Raw genomic sequence first — 18,781 nt, 5'->3', positions numbered from 1 at the left:
TTGTTGGTGGGAGATCTTGGTTCTCCCCACATAGGTCTCTTGAGTGTCCTTGAGACATGGCAGCTGGCTTCTCCCAAAGCCCAAGATGCAGAAGAGCAAATGGAAGCCGCACACCGTCACCTCCACCCAACTCTATGGGCCTCACAGACCAGCTGATTCTTTGAGGGAGGAGGCTACACAAGGGTGTGGATTCCAGGAGGTGGAGACCATGGGGGGCCATCTTGAAGGCTGTTACGGGCTGAACTGTGTCGTTGTAAAATTCCTGTGTTGACGTCCTAACCTCCAGTACCTCAGAATTGTGACTGTTTGGGAAGATGGGGCCTTTAAAGAGGTGACTAAGTTAAACTGAGGTCATATGGGAGGGCCTTAATCCAACATGACTGCTTATAAGAAGGGGAACTCAGGACACGGACACACACAGAGGGAAGACCATGTGAGGACGCAGGGAGAGGTCAGCCATTTGCAAGCTAAGGAGAGAAACCTCAGAAGGAGCCAACCCTCCTGACATCTTGGACTTCTGACCTCCAGAACAAAGAGGAAACAAAATTCTGTTGTTTAAGCCACCCAGTTTGTGGTACTCATTGCCACAGCCCTATAAACTACTACGAAGGCTGACCATCACAGCTGTCAAGCAAAAAAAAAAAAAAAAAGAGCAGCAAGGCTGATGACCATGCCAGCTGTCAAAAAGTGACATTTTACTGTCACACAGGTTCAAACACAGATAGATCTGGTGTCTCTTCTTGAGGGTGGTGACCCAAAAGACATTTCTGAAAGATCTTAAAGCAAGCCAGACCCCTCAGAACTTACGGCTCCTCTTGGGACTTCCCTGGTGGTCCAGTGGTTAAGACTCTCCGTGCTTCCAATGCAGGGGGCGTGGGTTCAACCCCTGGTTGGAGAACTAAGATCCCACATGCCGCGCGGCATGGCCAAAAGATTTGAAAAAAAAAATAAAAAATTTACAGCTCCTCTAGTAGAAGAGAAACTGAAAGAAAGGTATGGAAGGGATTGATAGTGTTGGTTCCAGAGAAACACCCGTGAAGCAGCATCCTAACACAGAAAGGACTGAACCTTCCCACAGACCCGGGCATGAACTTAGGAAAGCAGGCCTCCAGAAAGCTCCCCTGGCTGGGCCTCCACGATGGGACGTCATTTCCTGCTGCAGCTACATTTTCTGGGTGGGCTCCAGGGATTCTATTTCCTTAAGAAGTAAAGGAGAAAAACGACACAATGGACGCCAAAGGCTGGGCTAAGGCCACCCCAAGGCCAAGTGTGGGCAGGCCTGGACTTTTCAGCCAAAGATCAAGGTGCCAGGGGTTCCCACTGCCAAGAAAGTCTCTTAAGAGCAACCCCCCTAATTATGTGAATAAACACAGGTTGTAAAGAGCGATTAACTTCAGTTTCAGTGTTAAACAGTAGCCCCCCCACCGCCAGAAAAAAAGTTGAATATCTTGTAATCACATGTATTGGGGTGGAGGGTAGTTTGCCAGGCAGAGACGTGCAAACAGAATCAGGCTGGAAGGGAAATAAACACTTTAAAAAAAGAATCCTGCCAATGGTTCAGAGCTCAGCATCAACAAGGAAATGGTCAGACCTGAATCGGACCTGAATTACCTTGGGCCTCTTCCTAAAAACACACTGTGGGTGCTTTCCTTCTCACCAAGATAAATTCTTTCACTCGCAGGGTAGCTAGGAGTGCAGAAGCATGCCTCTGTAAATCACGCTGGTCATAAGACCCCCTGGGTCCAAGAGGATTGTAGTCTTATAAATGGGAGTCTCTTCCCCCCACCCTTCCTCTGTTAGCCTTAAAGAATATGGTCAGGCACATGTCCTAAGAAAATATAAAGTTTCCAGGGCTCTTATACAATTCTGGCAAGAGCATGAATTGGTACAACTCTTCTGGAGAATGGTTTGGCAGTGTGTATCAAAAACTTTAACATTTTGGGGCCTCCCTGGTGGCGCAGTGGTTGGGAGTCCGCCTGCCGATGCAGGGGATACGGGTTCGTGCCCCGGTCTGGGAGGATCCCATATGCCGCGGAGCGGCTGGGCCCGTGGGCCGTGGCTGCTGGGCCTGCGCGTCCGGAGCCTGTGCTCCGCAACGGGAGAGGCCACAACAGTGAGAGGCCCGCATACCGCAAAAAGAAGAAAAAAAAAAAAAAAAAAAAAAAAACTTTAACATTTTGAATGCCCTTTGACAAAGCAATCTACTTCCAAGAAACTATCATGCCTGTGTGCAAATATTTATCTCTAAGGATGTTTCACATAGAATTCTTTATAGCATTAAACAATGGAAATCATCAGAATGTCTACCAATAGGGTATTGTAAATAGAGCTGATACATCCATAAAGTGAGAATCTCTACAGCTCTCTAAAATGATGCTTATGTTAAAATTTTCACAAATATACTAATAAATGAGAAAAAATAGCATACAGAGTAATATGTACATGATCCCATTGAGGGGGAAGGACATTTAAACATAGAAAAGTGACTAGAAGGAGGTTATTTAAAGGTTAACCATTTTTTTCTTATTAGTGGGATTTACTGAGGATTTTTATTTTCCTGGTTTAGGCATATTTGTGATTTTCAAGTTTTCAACTACAAACATGTTTTTATTTTGAAACAGAAAAAAATAGTAGTTTACAGAAAAAAACAATAATAGTTATTATAGGACTTCTAAGAATAACTTCCTAATTTATGGTTACTTCTTCCCAATGTGGGTAGCTTACACAGAAATCATACAGTGCATTCTCAAATCTCTTGAGATTTAAGGTTTCTTTTTTTCAACTGATAAATGTGCTCAGAGAAGAACCCCAAATAATAATGAGGCTCCTAAAGACAGCAAAACTATTCACAGTCAACCCTGTGCATCCACAAAGCAATGAAAAATAATAATAAAAATAAACTGTGGGGGACTGGGGAGAGATAAATTAAGAGTTTGGGATTAACAGATACACACTACTATATATAAAGTAAGTAAACAACAAGGACCTACTGTATAGCACAGGGAACTATACTCAATATCTTGTATTATAATAACCAATAATGGAAAAGAATCTGAAAAAGAATATATATGTATATATGTATAACTGAATCACTTTGCTATACACTTGAAACTAACACAACATTGTAAATTAATCATACGTCAATAAAAAACTTTTTAAATAAACTGGAAGAAAATTCAAAGGATACATCTTTACTCCTAGGTAAACTTTTCATGGCTTCTGGGGCAAACTGAGTTATACAAAAGAATAGTTTATCATTATATTTGCAGAAAAATTTGCATTTCTGAAAAAAAATCACCCCAGAGACCCTCGTATTCAAAAGCTGTCTTCTATCCAGATGTGAATTTTATTTTTCTTTTTAAGAAAGTTCATTTTGTACACTTTCATTTCAAAGCAATGTAAACTCAAAAACTTGGAAAGTATCTTAAAATCAATAGGGGAAAAAAAAAACTTTCCCATCAGCCAAAAATATCCCCTGTTACCATCCTGGTGATTCTCCTTACAATGTTTTTAAATTTTTGCTTATATGCAGGTTAAACTTTAATATTTAGGTCTGATTGTACCATATGCTTGTTTTCACTTAACAGGACCAAAAAAGGCGTATAATTTAGACTATAAATTAAGTCCCAAAGGCCTTTTGCAGAAGTACCATTTTCCCATCTAACATAAGTGGCGTGATGTCAGTGATGGTAACTGACATACTTTGTGTGCCGGCATTGAACCCTCTAAACGTAGCATTTGTGGAATGGTCACGCCGACCATAAGTCAGCCCTGTATCTTCATTGTCCAGCTGAGGAAACAGGACTAGCAAGGGGGCTGAGGTACCCACTGCCCCATCCTCCTCCTCACAGCTGCTACAGACAGAGGGTCTTCTGGACTCTTAACCATAGGAGGTATTCCATTCAACCTTAGAGACAGCTGGTGAGAACAGTTCACGTTTACGTGGGCTTTGACTTCTGCAGTTGCTTCATACAAACCTCACAGGGAGACAGTGAAAAAGATGTTCCTTGTGCTACGCAGGAGGGACACAGAGTCTCAGTGAGTTGAGCAGACACCAGGTGCTGGGCAGACAGCGGAGAAACTCCCATGCCCTCCAGGAGCTCTCATCCAGTGAGAGATCCAGGCAGAAAAGCAGCTAACCTAACACAACACAACGCACCGTAAGCACCACGACTGCCCACCGCAGACCCCAGCTCCGTGCAGCAGCCCCCTCCATGGGGCATCCCCCCTTGTGCTCTGGAAGCCAATGCCCTTGCCCCTTACGCTTGGGGTGGTAGCATCTCACTGCTGTTCCTTGCCCCGGGGTCCTGCACCATCCTTCGAGGTGTTCACATCCCATTCACACCTTTGTGAAGTCTCTTTATCAAGCTTGCTTTACATTGTCCGAGTTGAGCGCTGGGGGACCTGCTGGAGCCCTGATGCTTCCCACTGCTCACGTTACTATTCTTTACTCTTCACAGAGACGTACTTGATGCTCAGGCACTTAAAACAGTTCATTCCATCTTCACTGGCTGCTTGACTTGCCCTGTTTACTTTTCTTTCATTAATAAGGATGCACCAAATTAGGGCCAGCAAGATGCCTCCTTTAGACTGGAGTATTCAGAAGCAGTCAGAAAAAAAGATGGATCTATTCCAAGCCAGAGCGAGTTGCAGAGAAGAACTGACCCAGGGACCAACAGGAGGATGACAGCTTCCTGAAGCCCCTCCAGGCAGCTTTTCTCAGCACAGATTTGAACTCACGGATCACACCCCTCCCCTCCCCCCACACACATAGCAAACACATTCTAAAGCCAGATATATGGGATGTTTGCATTCCCTGGTGTCCATGCCAGTCCACTCATTCATTCATTAAATATATCATTGTTGGGTGCCTGCTGTGTGCCCAGCACTCCAGTGATCAGGCATCATGGAATTGGACTTAGCAAAATAAATCAGAACCTTCATGAATGTATTCAGATCAAGTGCTTTTATAATAATGTTCCTCACCATTTGTTGAGATATACATATTACATATATTTAGATATATCACAAAAATTATACATATATATTCATATATTTATATAAATATATATTTATATATTTATACATATATATATGTATATATCACACATACACACATACATATATACCTGTATGTTTATAGGGTCCATATATTTTTATATTTGTGAATATATAATATACACATATTACATAAACAAATATATAACTTATATATTTTATATATGTGTGTGTGCTTATGTGTGTGTGTGTGTGTGTGTATTTATTTAAAATTGTCCTTTCTTCAAGATCATTGTCTTTACAGCTTTGTGGTGTTTACCACAGATCCTTCCTTTCTTTTTTTTTCTTCCTTTTTTTTGGTTTAGCCATACCGTGCTGCTTATGGGATCTTAGTTCCCCAATCAGGGATTGAACCCACGCCCTCAACAGTGAAAGTGCAGAGTCCTAACCACTGGACCTCTGGGGAATTTCCAAACAGATCCTTCCTTTCAACTGGACTCTTTCACGGATCTCTAGTTAACATAAGAGATGGAGGTGGAGGGCTTCCCTGGTGGTGCAGTGGTTGAGAGTCCGCCTGCCGATGCAGGGGACACGGGTTCGTGCCCCGGTCCGGGAAGATCCCACGTGCCACGGAGTGGCTGGGCCCGTGAGCCATGGCCGCTGAGCCTGCACGTCCGGAGCCTGTGCTCCGCAACGGGAGAGGCCACAACAGTGAGAGGCCCGCGTACCACAAAAAAAAAAAAAAGAGAGATGGAGGTGGAGCGTCTCTGAGATGTGAGCTTTCCCACCTTTCTCTAGGTGCGTGTCCCGGTGGTACCTCCGGCCGGTTGTGGATAGAGGCACATGCGGTGGGTGGTGGAGCGTCAGGGCGATGCTCAGCACGCCTGATGAAAGGGGAATGAGGACCAAAGATGCCTTCACGGAAGACAGTTTGGGGCCAAAACCATAGACCGATGAGTCTCCGAGAGAAAAGGGTCAGAAAAAGAGAAGCGAGCGCCTCCAGTAAGAGACAAATCCACGGCCCAGGTAACCTGAAAGGCCGACACCTGGAGACAAGGGCTAAACACGTGAGTCACATGGGGTAGCAGAGCATCTGACCCAAACAGCTCTCAAATAAGTAAATGGCAGTTCCTCTTCTGAGAGCACTGACCCTCAAACTGTGTTCCAGAGACCCCCGGATTCTGAGGAGGTACCCCAGGGACGAGCAGCTAGCGAAAGGTGGGAAAGCTCACATCTCATCTTTGTATATGTACACGTATAAAAATATACGAAGCATATATATATGGGCCATATAAACATATATATGTATATATATATGTATGTGTATACATATATGTACATTTGTGTGAATATATGTATATATTGGGTTGGCCAAAAATTTCATTTGCGTCCAAAAATTTCATTCGGTTTTAAGTAGCAATAAGAGATACATTTTTCATTTTCACCAAGAACTTTATTGAACAACGTACTCACTAACTGAACGGACTTTTTGGCCATCCCAGTATACGGTTTCTCTTGCTTCTGGTTCCGTTTGAGTCCTTCTTGCACCCCATTTTCACCGGCCTTCGTGCACCCCTGTACCCCTCTGCTGATTTACCCCTTCCCTTCTCTTCCTGAGTAATCTATTTCAAGACGTTCTTCCTCTGAGCACCTGGTGGTGAGGACATCTGAAGCAGGTCTCCAGAGCCCAGGGGGAGTTTCAGAAAGGATGGAGGTTGTAACCTTACCTTTGTTCTGTTGTTCTGTAATTCCTTGAGCATCAGGCCCCATGGAAGGTGCCCATCTAGTCTGGAGACAGACTAAGGAGCAAATAAGTAGGGCTGTGTGATAAGAGCTATACAAGGAGCAGTAGAAGCAGAGAGAAGGAAACTGCTAAGTGCAGCCTGAGCGGTGGGAGCCATGGTGAAGTGACTGCTGAGCAGACAGAGGGGACAGGGGTATTGCAAGCAGGCAAGAGAGCATAGGCAGAGGTACAGAGACGGGGAGGAGGACAGCCTGGCCTTCTGCAGAGGCAGGGTGCTTTGCAGGCTGGGGATACGGGCTGCGGTGGGAGAATGGCAGCCAAGGAAGCGAAACGAGGGGAGAGGAGGTGAGTCACATTGGGGTCTGTACGCGCTTCTAAGGAGTTGGACTTGATCTCTTGGGCGGGCGGGTGGGGACCAGATCTTAAGCAGGAGAGTGATAGGATTGGAAAGAACTTTCTGAGGGCAAAGAGGAGAAGTACAGGAAGTGGAAGACCACGAGGGAGGGAGACCAAGTAAAAGATTTCCTGCAGGGCTTCCCCGGTGGTGCAGTGGTTGAGAGTCCGCCTGCCGATGCAGGGGACATGGGTTCCTGCCCCGGTCCGGGAAGATCCCACATGCCGTGGAGCGGTTGGGCCCGTGAGTCATGGCCGCTGAGCCTGCGTGTCCGGAGCTTGTGCTCCGCAATGGGAGAGGCCACAGCAGTGAGAGGCTCGCGTACCACAAAAAAAAAAAAAAAAAAGATTTCCTGCAAAAGTGACAGGGTTGAAGCTGAAGCTGCAGCTGGGAACGAGGGATGATTCTAGGACCGAGCATCAGACCTTGGAGGAGGGAGCCCGGGCTTCTGGCCGGGCTGCCTAGAGGATATCGCAGCATGACTGAGGGCAGGATGTGGGGGAAAAGCAAGCTCAGATTGCGTCGCTTGGGTGTTGGTGGGGGAGGGGACCACGATGAATGTCGCGTGAGGAGTGAGAGGTTCCTGAGGGAACAGTGAAGGCGATCGATCCATTATGGAAGCTGGAAGCGGTCGGGTCCTCAGTTGTCCGATGGTCCAGGTGGACGTGGGCCTGGATGGCGTGTGTAGGTGCAAGAAGAGAGCGCAGGCTGAGGAAGGGCCTCCTGTGGGGCGAGCAGGCCTGGGGGGCTCTGGGATGGAGCAGTCAGACAGATGGCGGAGAAGGGCACCGGGCAGCCAAGGTCAGGGAGGAACCCTCCAGCAAGAGTGGTCACGCACCCAGAGTTCCGGAGATGGACGAGGATTAGGACCGGCCACACCTCTCTGCTAGGACAGTAGTAGGTCCCTGTGATCTGAGGGAAGGGACCCTTGTCAGGGTGTGTGGAGGGCAGGGGCACATTGAGGAATGGCTGGGACATGGGTGGAGGGGGACACAGTGGAGGCGGGGGGCATGGAGGACCTTTCCAGAATCCTGACTGAAGGAAAGCGATAAGGCTGGAGACAGGTTCTGGGATTGGACTGCAGGGGTTTTGTTTTTACAGGGTAGAGGAGTTTGTCCTCTGTAAGACATGAACAGACAGTGCAAGAAAAGTCCTGTGAGGGGACTTCCCTGGCGCTCCAGTGGTTAGGACTCCACGCTTTCACTGCCACGGCCGGGGTTCAGTCCCTGGTCGGGGAACTAAGATCCCGCAAGCTACATGGTGTAGCCAAAAAAAGAAAAGTCCTGTGACTGGGGGTCCCTGCCGCTGGGCCCCTGTGCTTTCCCTGAGACCAGCTTCATAGCATCAGCCCTCCGGCTCTGCGGGCATGCACATCCCACGGGCATCTCAGGGTCTGAAAACTTCCTTGAATGGTCCCTCCCCTCGGAAAGACAGAATAGTCTTTTATTTTGTTTTGTTTTATTTTAATGAATTTACCATCTCGTCCCCCAAACTGCCTACTGCTACTGATCTCCCCTGACCACGGCAGTGGCACCGCCATTTCCTCTGTCCCCAGGCTGAAGGTCTGACTCATCCTCAAGGGGGCCCTCACCCCACCTCCACTGGAGACCTGAAGAGTGGAGCTCAGAGGTTAAAAGGTTAAACCTGCAGACTTGGGGGCCTTTCCCCGGCGTTCACGTCCAGACCCTGCTGTCCTCATTCTTTAGCTGTGTGAGGTTCCGTAACCTCTCACACATCTGTGTCCCCATTCACAAAATTGATATTTTATATATATATATATATATACACCCACACTCTCTCTCTCTCTCTCACTCTCTCTCTCTCTCTCTCTATATATATATATATATATAAACATATATGTAATATAAACAACCTATTAGATATTAACTAACCTATTATAGATTATAGAAGCAACTTATGATACATAATAAGATATCCTATGCTATATATAGTCTCTCTAAAATACAAGATATTATAATAAACAACCTATCTCATGGGGTTGTTGAAACACTGTATCAGTTCACATACAAGTGCTGAGAGCAGAGCCTGGCAGAATGTTAGCTGTTACCGTGAGCTGAACTTTGCAAGGTCTCTAGAATTCTCTTCTTCTCCATTCCCTTCTCTTCAAGCCCTTAATTCCTCCCAACGTGTGTTTATAAAATGGCTTCCAAACTAGTCTCCCTGCCTTTGGTCCCTTTTCTCTCCCAGGGCCTCCCATACACTGTCCCCAAAGGAAGTAGCATCAGGGCATGTTTTTGGCTCCCTGTTGCTTGCAGAATAAAGTTCAAAATCTTTAGCTCAGCGTTCAGAGGTAGCTTGGTCCTGCTCCAGTTTGCTTTTCCGGCTCATCTACTGCATCTTCCTTGCCCACGCCCGCTATTCCAGCTCACGCTGAGCCCCTAGACTCCCACGAAGTGCTTCTGGCCCACTTGCCTTGCTGTTTCTAACCTTTCCCTCTTTGCCTGCCTCTGTCCAATTCATGCTGCTTCTCCCGTGACCAAGCCCCTCCTCCATAAAGCCTGTCTTGACCACTCCGGTCCCCAGCAAACTCTCCTGCCTCCAATCCCATCACTTCTTGTCTGGACCAATCACTGCTGACGCTCACTCCGTGTTTCACATTATTAGCCGTCAGGTTAATGTGGGTTTTGTCTCTCCAGCCCCATCCGACATCCTGCGAATGCAAGGCAGGCTTCTTCTGACTTGTTTTTCGGACGGTACCTAGCCCAGTGCCTTGTCCTCCGTACGTGTTCAATTAATATTTACTAATTGTGATGGCATCGTGCCAGGGTGCTGAAAACCAGGTCCTTATGTTTATTCATCCACCTGTCCTTTTGTTCATTCATTCATTCGTTATTATTGGATTTCCACAGTGGACCAGGCTGTGGGAATTAGATAAGGAACAAAATAGAAATAGTCCCTGACCTCATGGAGCTTATGTTCACACAGGGAGAAGGATTCTCAAAATTAACCAATAACCAAAATATTTCAGAGAGGTAACGCTCATAAAAGAAATACAAATCTTTATTCAATGTTCTGCATGTTTTGCCTCTTCTGTATGCAGGGCCCGTTACCTGACTGGGGAGACAGGGGCAGTGTCCAGTGCAAGATGCAAATACAGGGCCCCTTGTTCAAAAATACATAAGGATTTCCGACCAGCGACAGCAGAGCATTAGAGCAGTCTGATTAAAGTAAGCCCTTCCAGGCCTGCCTGTGTAGTATTGGTACTTAGCCCATGCGGGGTGCTTTGATGAGACAGAAAATAATCAGAGAAACAATCTTCATGAGATGTGAAATCCAGCTCAGTGTACTTATTTACAGAAAACAACAGAAGCTACATGGTGGCCATACATGGAATCCAACTAACATGAAGTTCTTGATGTTTTTTGCCTCTCAGATTGCTTGTCTTACTCGGCTTTGCAAGTATTATCCAGGAGGTGTTATGGGAAGCAGAGATGCAAAATCCTCGTCAACAATCACCATTTCGGAAGCCCCTGTCTTCCAGGAGTGAAGAAATACCTCACCGTCAACTACGCATGTGGTAAGAATCCACCCTCCACAAGCTGCTTGGAGACCCTGCCTCCTGGGGAGGCGGTGAGCCTGTGAACAGAAGGGGTTTTCCAGCAACAAACCATTGCGTTCACTCTACCCTGAAACTGTGCCGTCATCCCAGATATTCGGGAGCCTTTTCTCCTGTCCCTTATCCCTGTTTATGACATTCGCCTCAGATAAGCGATCGAATTGTCTCTGGTCCTCATTTGTTTTAAAAGTGCTTTTAGCAATCAGATTGGCAGCAGGCAGGGTGGGCAGGAAAAGAACAAGCAAATGGGATAAAATAGATGTCACTGAGAAGAATGATTTTAATCTGGGTTCTTAGGAGGCTCTGAAATTTATGGGTACGTCACACAAGTTCAGTCAGTATTGTTCGACTCCTAGTTAATCTTCCATCCCAGCCTTTAGGCTGTAAAATGACTAACTCTCTATGCTGCTGACAGCCGTTTTATCGATGTACCCCCGGGGTTAAACCAACAGATCAAATGCTTACCCCACAGCCATTAAGTATGTTAAATGACGGCATCACTTTGTTTTCTTAGTGTCTTCAAATAATAAAATGAAATTGCTCATTCATTCGATTCTAATTTTATAAAGCTGCCTTTAAAAATCAGGTGTTAATTACCCTCAGAGGGTGCCGTGGATTTCTGGTTTGTAATCCTGACGTGTGAACTGGTTTTTAGAGGTGTGTTTTTTTTTTTTTTTTTTGAAATAAGTATAGAAGCAAAGGGAAAGCAAAGAACATCATAACTGAAGAACCCAATACATGGAAACCCCTTTCCCCCTGCCAGATACCCCTAACCTTTCTTTTTCTTTTTTTTTTTGGTAACAGCTTTATTGAGCTATAAATCACAAACTATACAATTCACCCATTAATCATACAAATCAGTGATCTTAGTAGAGTCACAGAATTGTGCGACGCCCACCATAATTAATTTAAGAACATACTCATCACTCGCCCAGAGAAACCCTGGACCCTTCAGCAGTCACTTCCCGATCCACCCCTCACCCTCCAGTCCCACCCTAAGCAACCACCACTTTCTGTCTTTACTGATTTGCCTCTTCTGGACATTTCATATACATGGAACCAGACAATACGTGGCTCTTTGTGACTGGCTTCTTTACCTAGTGTATGTTTTCAAGGTTCATCTATTTGGGGTACGTGTCAGTACTTCATTCGTTTTTATGGCCCAATAATATTTTGTTACATCCCCAGCCTTTTCTATCCTGAGCTCAAACCGTTGTCCCCTGCAATATCAAAGCTGTAATAGGCACAGTGCAGTGACTACATGATTGTATTCCCAAAATAACAGCACCCACACTCACATGCCAGGAAGCATGGTTTTATTTGCTCTGCAGTCTATATGCTGGCTCCCATGTAAAGCAGCCCTGGGTAGCATGGAGCCCATGCTGGCTGAGCTTCCCCAAGATACCAGACAGACCACTCTGAAGTTCTAGTAACTTCAGGCCTCTCCAGCTGAGCGTTGAAGGAAGGGCAGGATGTGAACCTGCAAATAAGGTGGATTTCCGTGTGCGCCTTCACAGGTGAGGCCAGAGCAGTTTCCAGGCTGAGGCTCCTCTTTGCTAAGGGAAAGTGGACTTTCAGAACCTGGGGGTCACGTGTTCCAGTCCAAGCTTCCTCTCCCTCATTCACTCGTTCAGCACACTGTGGGCGTGTTTTAGTTAAAAAAGAAAAGAAGATGTTGTCCGTGTCCTCATGGAATTATCAGCTGGGGGAGAGAGATGGGCATTAAACAAATAACCAGAGAAACGTGTCGTTACCCACCGTGATAAATGATGCTTCTGAAAAGGACAGGATGCCATGCGGAGGGATAACAGTGCAGGGGCCCTTTTAGCTGGTGGGAGGTGGGGGAACGGAGAAGTTTTCCAAAGAGAACTTTCCTCCGGGGTGCATTGGCCCCTGTCCTCTGAGGGGTGGGCAGGTGTGAGCTGGCAGATGCTGAGTGGGGGAGAGGAGGGCAGTGGGTGAGGAGGAAGGTGGATGAGGTAGCTCGGGAGGGGCCAGGACCAGATCCCACAGGGTCCTGGGAGGAGGTGCCCCTGGAGGGTTTTAAGTAAGGGAGTCATTCGGTGATGATTAGACCCTTAGAGGACCACTCCGGCTGTAGGGTGGAGGGTGGGCTAGAGCGGGATGGAAGCAGAGACCAGTCAGACAGCAGCAGGCAATGACTCGGACCTGAATGGCACTAGAGGACGTGGTCAAAACTGGGTGGATTTGAGAGGTTTGGGAAGGTAGGAAGACATCCGAGATGCTGGAGAGACCTGGACGATTTGGGCGAGATTGGGGTCCAGAGAAGGTGACAAGGGCGGGAAAGATTTGTCCCTTGTCACAACGGGGCGGGGCAGAGGCTCTGGGAACGGATGGAGGGAGGGCTTGGGGTTCCAACCGCATGGCCCCTGTCTTCTCAACCTTCTCGAGATAAGTGCGAGCTGAGGTGGTCCGCTGTGAGGACTTGGGGGAGGGGAGAGGGGTTTGAGGAGATGGGAGAAGGTCGGAAGTAAAGGCCGTGGGGACCAGAGGGCAGGCTGACTTCGGAAAGGGCCGTGGTGACGGTGCTGGGTGTATTGAGAGCCCGGGGGGTTAGCGGTCAGCGTTCTGAGGGACTCTGGTCTGCCCGGTGGTGGGTGCCTCCCTCAGGGCCAGCTGCTTGAGGGCTGGCACGAAGCAGAGGGCTGCCCCAGCCTCACTGGGCAACAGGGAAGGGTCTGGACGAGGTCGCAGGATGGCAGAGGGAGGCATCCAAGTGAGTCCGCTTGAGGGTGGGAAGCCGAGGTCGGAGAGGGGGCTTTGCATCTTGGTTTCAGACGTGGGACCGTGGACAGTGGCCCCCTGTCGTCAGCGTGGTTCCCCAGGAGTTATCCCAAAGGGAGGTGGTGACCCTCAGCCTGAGGCCACTTAATGTTGCCAGCCCAAGCAGACTGTCCAAGCAGACACCTTCTAAGGCAACTTCTAACCACCTTCTGAGTGGTTGACATTTTTTTTTAAGTGGTTGACATTTCAAAATTATTTCTCCCCCTGACAGATGGCCCTTCACTGTGAAACCTGAATCATTAAAACATGATTTGCAATGTCTGCATATTTTTTAGATAACCAAATGGGCATGAAAGGTTTTACATTTTAAAAACATGAGTTCTACTGATGTGGGAGTTGATACAAAAACAGAGGATGTCAGGAATTAATTTCTAAGCGAATCTGTCTTACTTGGGACTGTCTGGATATGAATGAAGAAACCAAGTTGAGCTGGTTTAAGCCGAAAGGGGGTTGAGGTTGGGGAGGTACCCTGAGGCTAGAAGGCCACCTCCAGAAGCCAGGGCAGGAAAGCAAGGCCTCAGGGTGGGCCGAAGCTGGAGACTTCACGGGGATGGCAGCCGTCCCTCACCGCCTCTCTCTCTCTCTCTTTCTCTCTCTCTCCCCCCTCTGCAGACAGCCCTCTGACCCTGGGCTGGATGCCATACAGCGATCCCCACAGCCCGAGTGATTCTTCTGTTAGATTTTTAGGTTCGAACAATATGAAGACTGGCAATCTGGCAACTTAATTCCAAATTTCTAACAGAGAGCTATTCAATTGGCTGGGCTGGGGTCCAGTAGCCCCCTCCTTTGATCTGCCTTGGCCAGAGACCACGTGATATGATTATAAACAGGGCTGCTAGAGAGGGGCCCAGCCAACCCCCTACTCAAGTCAAGACGCTCTTACCTGAGAGGCTCATGGAAGAGCCACCCCAATAGACATCTCTTCCACCACCTGGCTTCTGACTGCAGTGTCCAGCCGGGCTTTGCTATTCTGCCCAGCGATCTTGCTGTGCCCACCCAGGAAATAACCCACCCCTTGGGTTGGGGAGAGGGTGCATCAGTGCTGGGAGCAATGTGGTCCCTGCCCTCATGAGCTATAGGATGGAATGTGGTGATTCCAGGCCCTGGTGACGTGGGGGACCAGGAGGGCTTCCCAGGGGAGTGGCGTCTGAGGCAAGTGAGACCAGGTGTGTACGGAGTTAGCAAGGTGAAGGTCAGGCAAAGGCTGGGAAGCGAGCCCAGGAGCAGGACAGAGGGACCTTGGAGGATGGGCGACTGAGGATTGGCTTGTACCTAAGGGCAGCAGGGAGCCCTTGGAGAGGTGTGCTCTGGGGACCTAAGTAATTTGCATTTTGATAGGAACACTTCTCCCTATTTTATAGCTTGCTTTAATCCTGCCTTTCCCTCCCTCGTTGCTCGTAGGCTGGGTGGAGAATTTCAGCATCTTGGTGTACCCTCAGGGGAATGATTCAGGCTGCGGGCCTTTTGCTTTTTGAACTGTAGGGGGTGCATCTGGCCGATGTCAAACCCCATGGAGAGCGACTGGGCTGGGAGATGCATCCCTGGAGCTCTCTTCTTTAATGCATGGCTAGACGAGGTCCTCGCTCTCAGTTTTTATCCAGCTTTTATTATTAGCCACATTTCTTGGACAGGATAGGTTTCAGACTTTCCTCCCATTAGGAGGAGGCAGACCTGGAGAACGGCCTCCTCTCCCCTCACCCCGACGGGGAGGGCTTCTCCCTGGGTCCACAGCCACTGGTCCTTGAGGGTCACCAAGACAGAGGCACAGCCAGCATCCCCACCCTGACAGTTCCTGAGAGGGACAGGAAACATGTGGACCTCAGCGGGGGGCCTGCAGCTCCTCCCAGGAGATGGGTGCCAGGATTTGGGGGGCAGGAGGGATGGTGGTACTGTAACCAAAAGTGGGGTCCAGCTGCTCGCTGCTTAAAAGCCAATAAAGAGGCCAGGTTGGTGGAAAGGGAAGTGTGCTTTCTTTTGGATGCCGGCAACCTACGCGGGGCAGGAGGGAGTGGCTGCCTGTCCATAGGCCGACTCCCCCAACTGACAATCAGGGGGCAAGAGCTTTTATAGGCTGAGGGAGGGGGCTACGTGCAGAAACAGCACAGTCAGCTCTGACGGTCATCTTGAAATTGGTCATCGATGGTCTGACCAGCGTCATCTTGATTGTTTTAAGTACAGTTAATCTTCAGTTCCAGGGTCGGTTTGTTCCCATTTCCTTGAGGCCAATTCTTGGAATTGTGACACCTTACGTCATGGCTGCAGTCTGGTCATCACGAAGTTAACTTCTCCCGCCTGGCAGGGGTTTCAGTAGCTATAAGACAGCTCACAGGATATGGCTCAGAATATCATCTATAGCCCTTGAGAAGGAACTAATGGCCCTTGAGAAGGAACTAAAAGTCCTTGACTATGCTTAATGACTAAACTATTATTATTTGGTCTCCTTTGACTGTTTTCCTTTCTTTCTGCATTTTCTCACTTCTCTGATTAAACTTATTCTTTGGCTAAAGTTTTTCCACAGGCAAAAGGCAGGCAGAGGACATGGGGGGCAAGGACCATAGGGTCCTGCTCTGTTTCAGTACCAGGGTTGTGTATAAAAGGAATGGATGCCAGGATCTGGGGACAAGAGGGATGGTGGTACCAGAATTTGGGGTACCCCCTTCTGTAGGTGCTAGGATTGGGGGACAGGAGGAATAGAAGGTGCTAGAACTGGGGACAGGAGGAATAGGTGCTGCAGGTTTGGGACAGGCAGGATGGGGGGAATGACAGGATTCAGAGGTGCTCATGCAATCTTGGTACCTGTTGAGAGGGAGGAACAGTAAAGCAGAGATCTTTTTTGTCTCTGATGTGAAGAATTATTTGGGGCTCTAATTTCAACCTGTGGAGGCTTCTTTCTTAAAGTCTACCCAGATCCAGGCTTGACACAGATTTACTCAGGAAAAAAAAATTCAGGAAGGGGGCGTGCCTAAATTCAGCGAACCACTGGAGCCCATTAGAATCATCATCTCTGGTTTCACGTAGCAGGCTTGAGAGGGACCATCTGAGTGGGAATTGCTTTGCCATCTTTATAATCCTTTAAAACAATCCTTTATCCGGTTCCCAAAGGCTGAGCGTCCCAGCATCACAGAAAAGAGTAAGGGCATATGTGAGTGAGACCAGGAGTTGAAGCTTCGCCCTTTGCTAGGTGAATGGTTCATCTCTGAGCCTCAGTTTTCCCATCTGCGGGAATGGGAATGACACGCCTCTTCATGGGTCACTAAGAGGACTGCACAAGAGGCACCGTTTAAACGCTGAGCACAGGCTTCGGCACGTGGTGGGAGCTCCATGAAAAGGGGTTCGCTGGCATTTTCACAAATGGACCTCAAGTGGAGAGGGACGGGTTTAGGGGTGGTAGTACGTGACCCCCAGTCCCTGTCCTCATTCAGAATCAGTTTGAAACCGGAGATACGAGAATCTGACAGGTGTGTTGACACCTGTTGTTACCTTAAAGATCCTAAAAGATTCTCCCAGTATGAGAGCCATTTTCAGATAGTAAATCAGCAAGTTCCCTGACGTGAGCCTACGGCATACACAGGCGATTTAATGTTGCATTCTGCAAAGCTCATTCCTCTCCAAGCAATTCCTCCTTCTCGCGCTGGAAAGCCTCTGACGTGTAGGGAGACCAGCCCTCCTGCGGCTGTATCTTAACTACAAGCCAAGAGGCAGACGTGGGAAAGAAACACCACTCCTGCAGAAAGGACTTACTCCTGCAGAGGAATCAGGGCACAGAAGTGATGGAGAGGTTGTTCATCAGAAAGCATCTGGGGCAGCACAGCCCAGCTGTCTGGGGCGCCACCGGCATCCCAGGATCGGCAGTGTGCCTGCCCCTTGGTCGGCCAAGGGGCATTCCTGGGGGGAGGGGTGGACAGCTTACACCGCCTCTGTCACCATCACTGTGCCGCCCTGGAAAGTGACCCTTGCTGCTGATGGTCACAAAGGCGCCAGGGCCTCCTGCACGTGGAAAATTCACAATTTAGGAACATCCTCTGGTTGTTGATCCTGGGACATCCCCAAAAGACTTTTGTTAAGCACTTTGAGAAAGGAAATGAGGTCTTCTTGCTGCTGAAGATGGCTTACCAGCTCGTTTCCAAAAAATCAGTGCCGTTGAACTTGCCCGGTTTGTATTGGCTTCACTTCTATTTCCTGTTGCCACTTCTCCCAGATATCAGCTGAGCCGAAGAACAAACAAAAATAATTTTCTGCAGCAAAAACATTTGGTTTCCTCTCCCTTCTCCCAGCTGGCTGCAGTGCACTGGCTCTTCAGAATTCTTGCTTTGCCCCCCTGCTCGGCTCCTGCTACCATCTTGTCTGCTTTGCCTGGAGGGTTTTGAGATCCGGATGGTTTATTCTTAAGGTCAGTTTGGAAGAATCTTTAACCATCTTCCAAAGGAGTCTGTTTCACTGCCCTCTCTCTTCATCTTTCTGTCATCCTTTCTTATAATACTGAGAGCTGCATTCTAGCACAGAGACTTCGAATTCTGTCAGGGTGATTAAGGAAGCAGTGAGTTAAAGAGAGTGAACAAAAAGTGGAATCGCAGCTGGAAGAGGTCAGTGATGAGTTTTGAGTTGGTCCCATTCATTTTGTTTCACTGGGTCTCAGGGAAGTTGATGTTCAGAGTGAACAGCGTTATTGAGGTGTGATTTACATAGCTTAAAATTCACCCGTTTTAAGTAAAAATGATCCAGTGATTTCTGGTAGATTTACAGAGCTGTGCAGCCTTCACCACACTCCGATTTTAAAATATTTCCAAGATCCCCAAAGTTCTCTCACGCCCATTTGCGGTCAGTTTCCATCCCCACCCCCACCCCACCCCCGTCCTTGGCAACCACGAATTTACTTTCTGTCTATAAATTTACCTTTTTCTGGGGATTTCATATGAATGGAATCATACCATATGTGGTCTTCTGTGTCTGGCTTCTTTCACTGAGCTTAATGTTTTTGAGGCTCATCCGTGTTGTAGCAGGTGTCAGTGCAGTCGGTCCTCTGTATCTGTGGGCTGCCCATCTGTGGATTCAACCAACCACAGACTGAAAATATTTGGAAAAAAAAATTCCAGAATGTTCTAAAAAGCACAACTTGAATTTCCTGCACACTGACAACTATTTACATAGCATTTACATTGTATTTACAACTATTTACATAGCATTTACAGTGTATTAGGTATTGTAAGGAATCTAGAGATGATTTAAAGTACACGGGAGGATGTGCATAGGTTACATGCAAATC

At 47.8% G+C, this 18,781-nt stretch overlaps 1 protein-coding gene across 2 annotated transcripts in view; it reads left to right on the top strand.

Moving 5' to 3' along the window:
- The window catches only part of EVA1C (eva-1 homolog C), an 85,613-nt gene that overhangs the window by 54,571 nt on the left and 12,261 nt on the right, over positions 1-18,781 (top strand). For both annotated transcript variants that reach the window (XM_081234754.1, XM_081234753.1), the window contains exon 5: positions 10,531-10,674. In XM_081234754.1, coding sequence (XP_081090880.1) covers positions 10,531-10,674 — 144 coding nt within the window. The remainder of the gene's footprint in view (positions 1-10,530; positions 10,675-18,781) is intronic.

Source organism: Mesoplodon bidens (genome assembly GCF_964165515.1).
Source record: "Mesoplodon bidens genome assembly, chromosome: 5".
Classification (NCBI taxonomy): Eukaryota; Metazoa; Chordata; class Mammalia; order Artiodactyla; family Ziphiidae; genus Mesoplodon; species Mesoplodon bidens.
The sequence above is the reverse complement of the archived record's forward strand: the minus strand, read 5'-3'. Positions and strand labels throughout refer to the sequence as shown.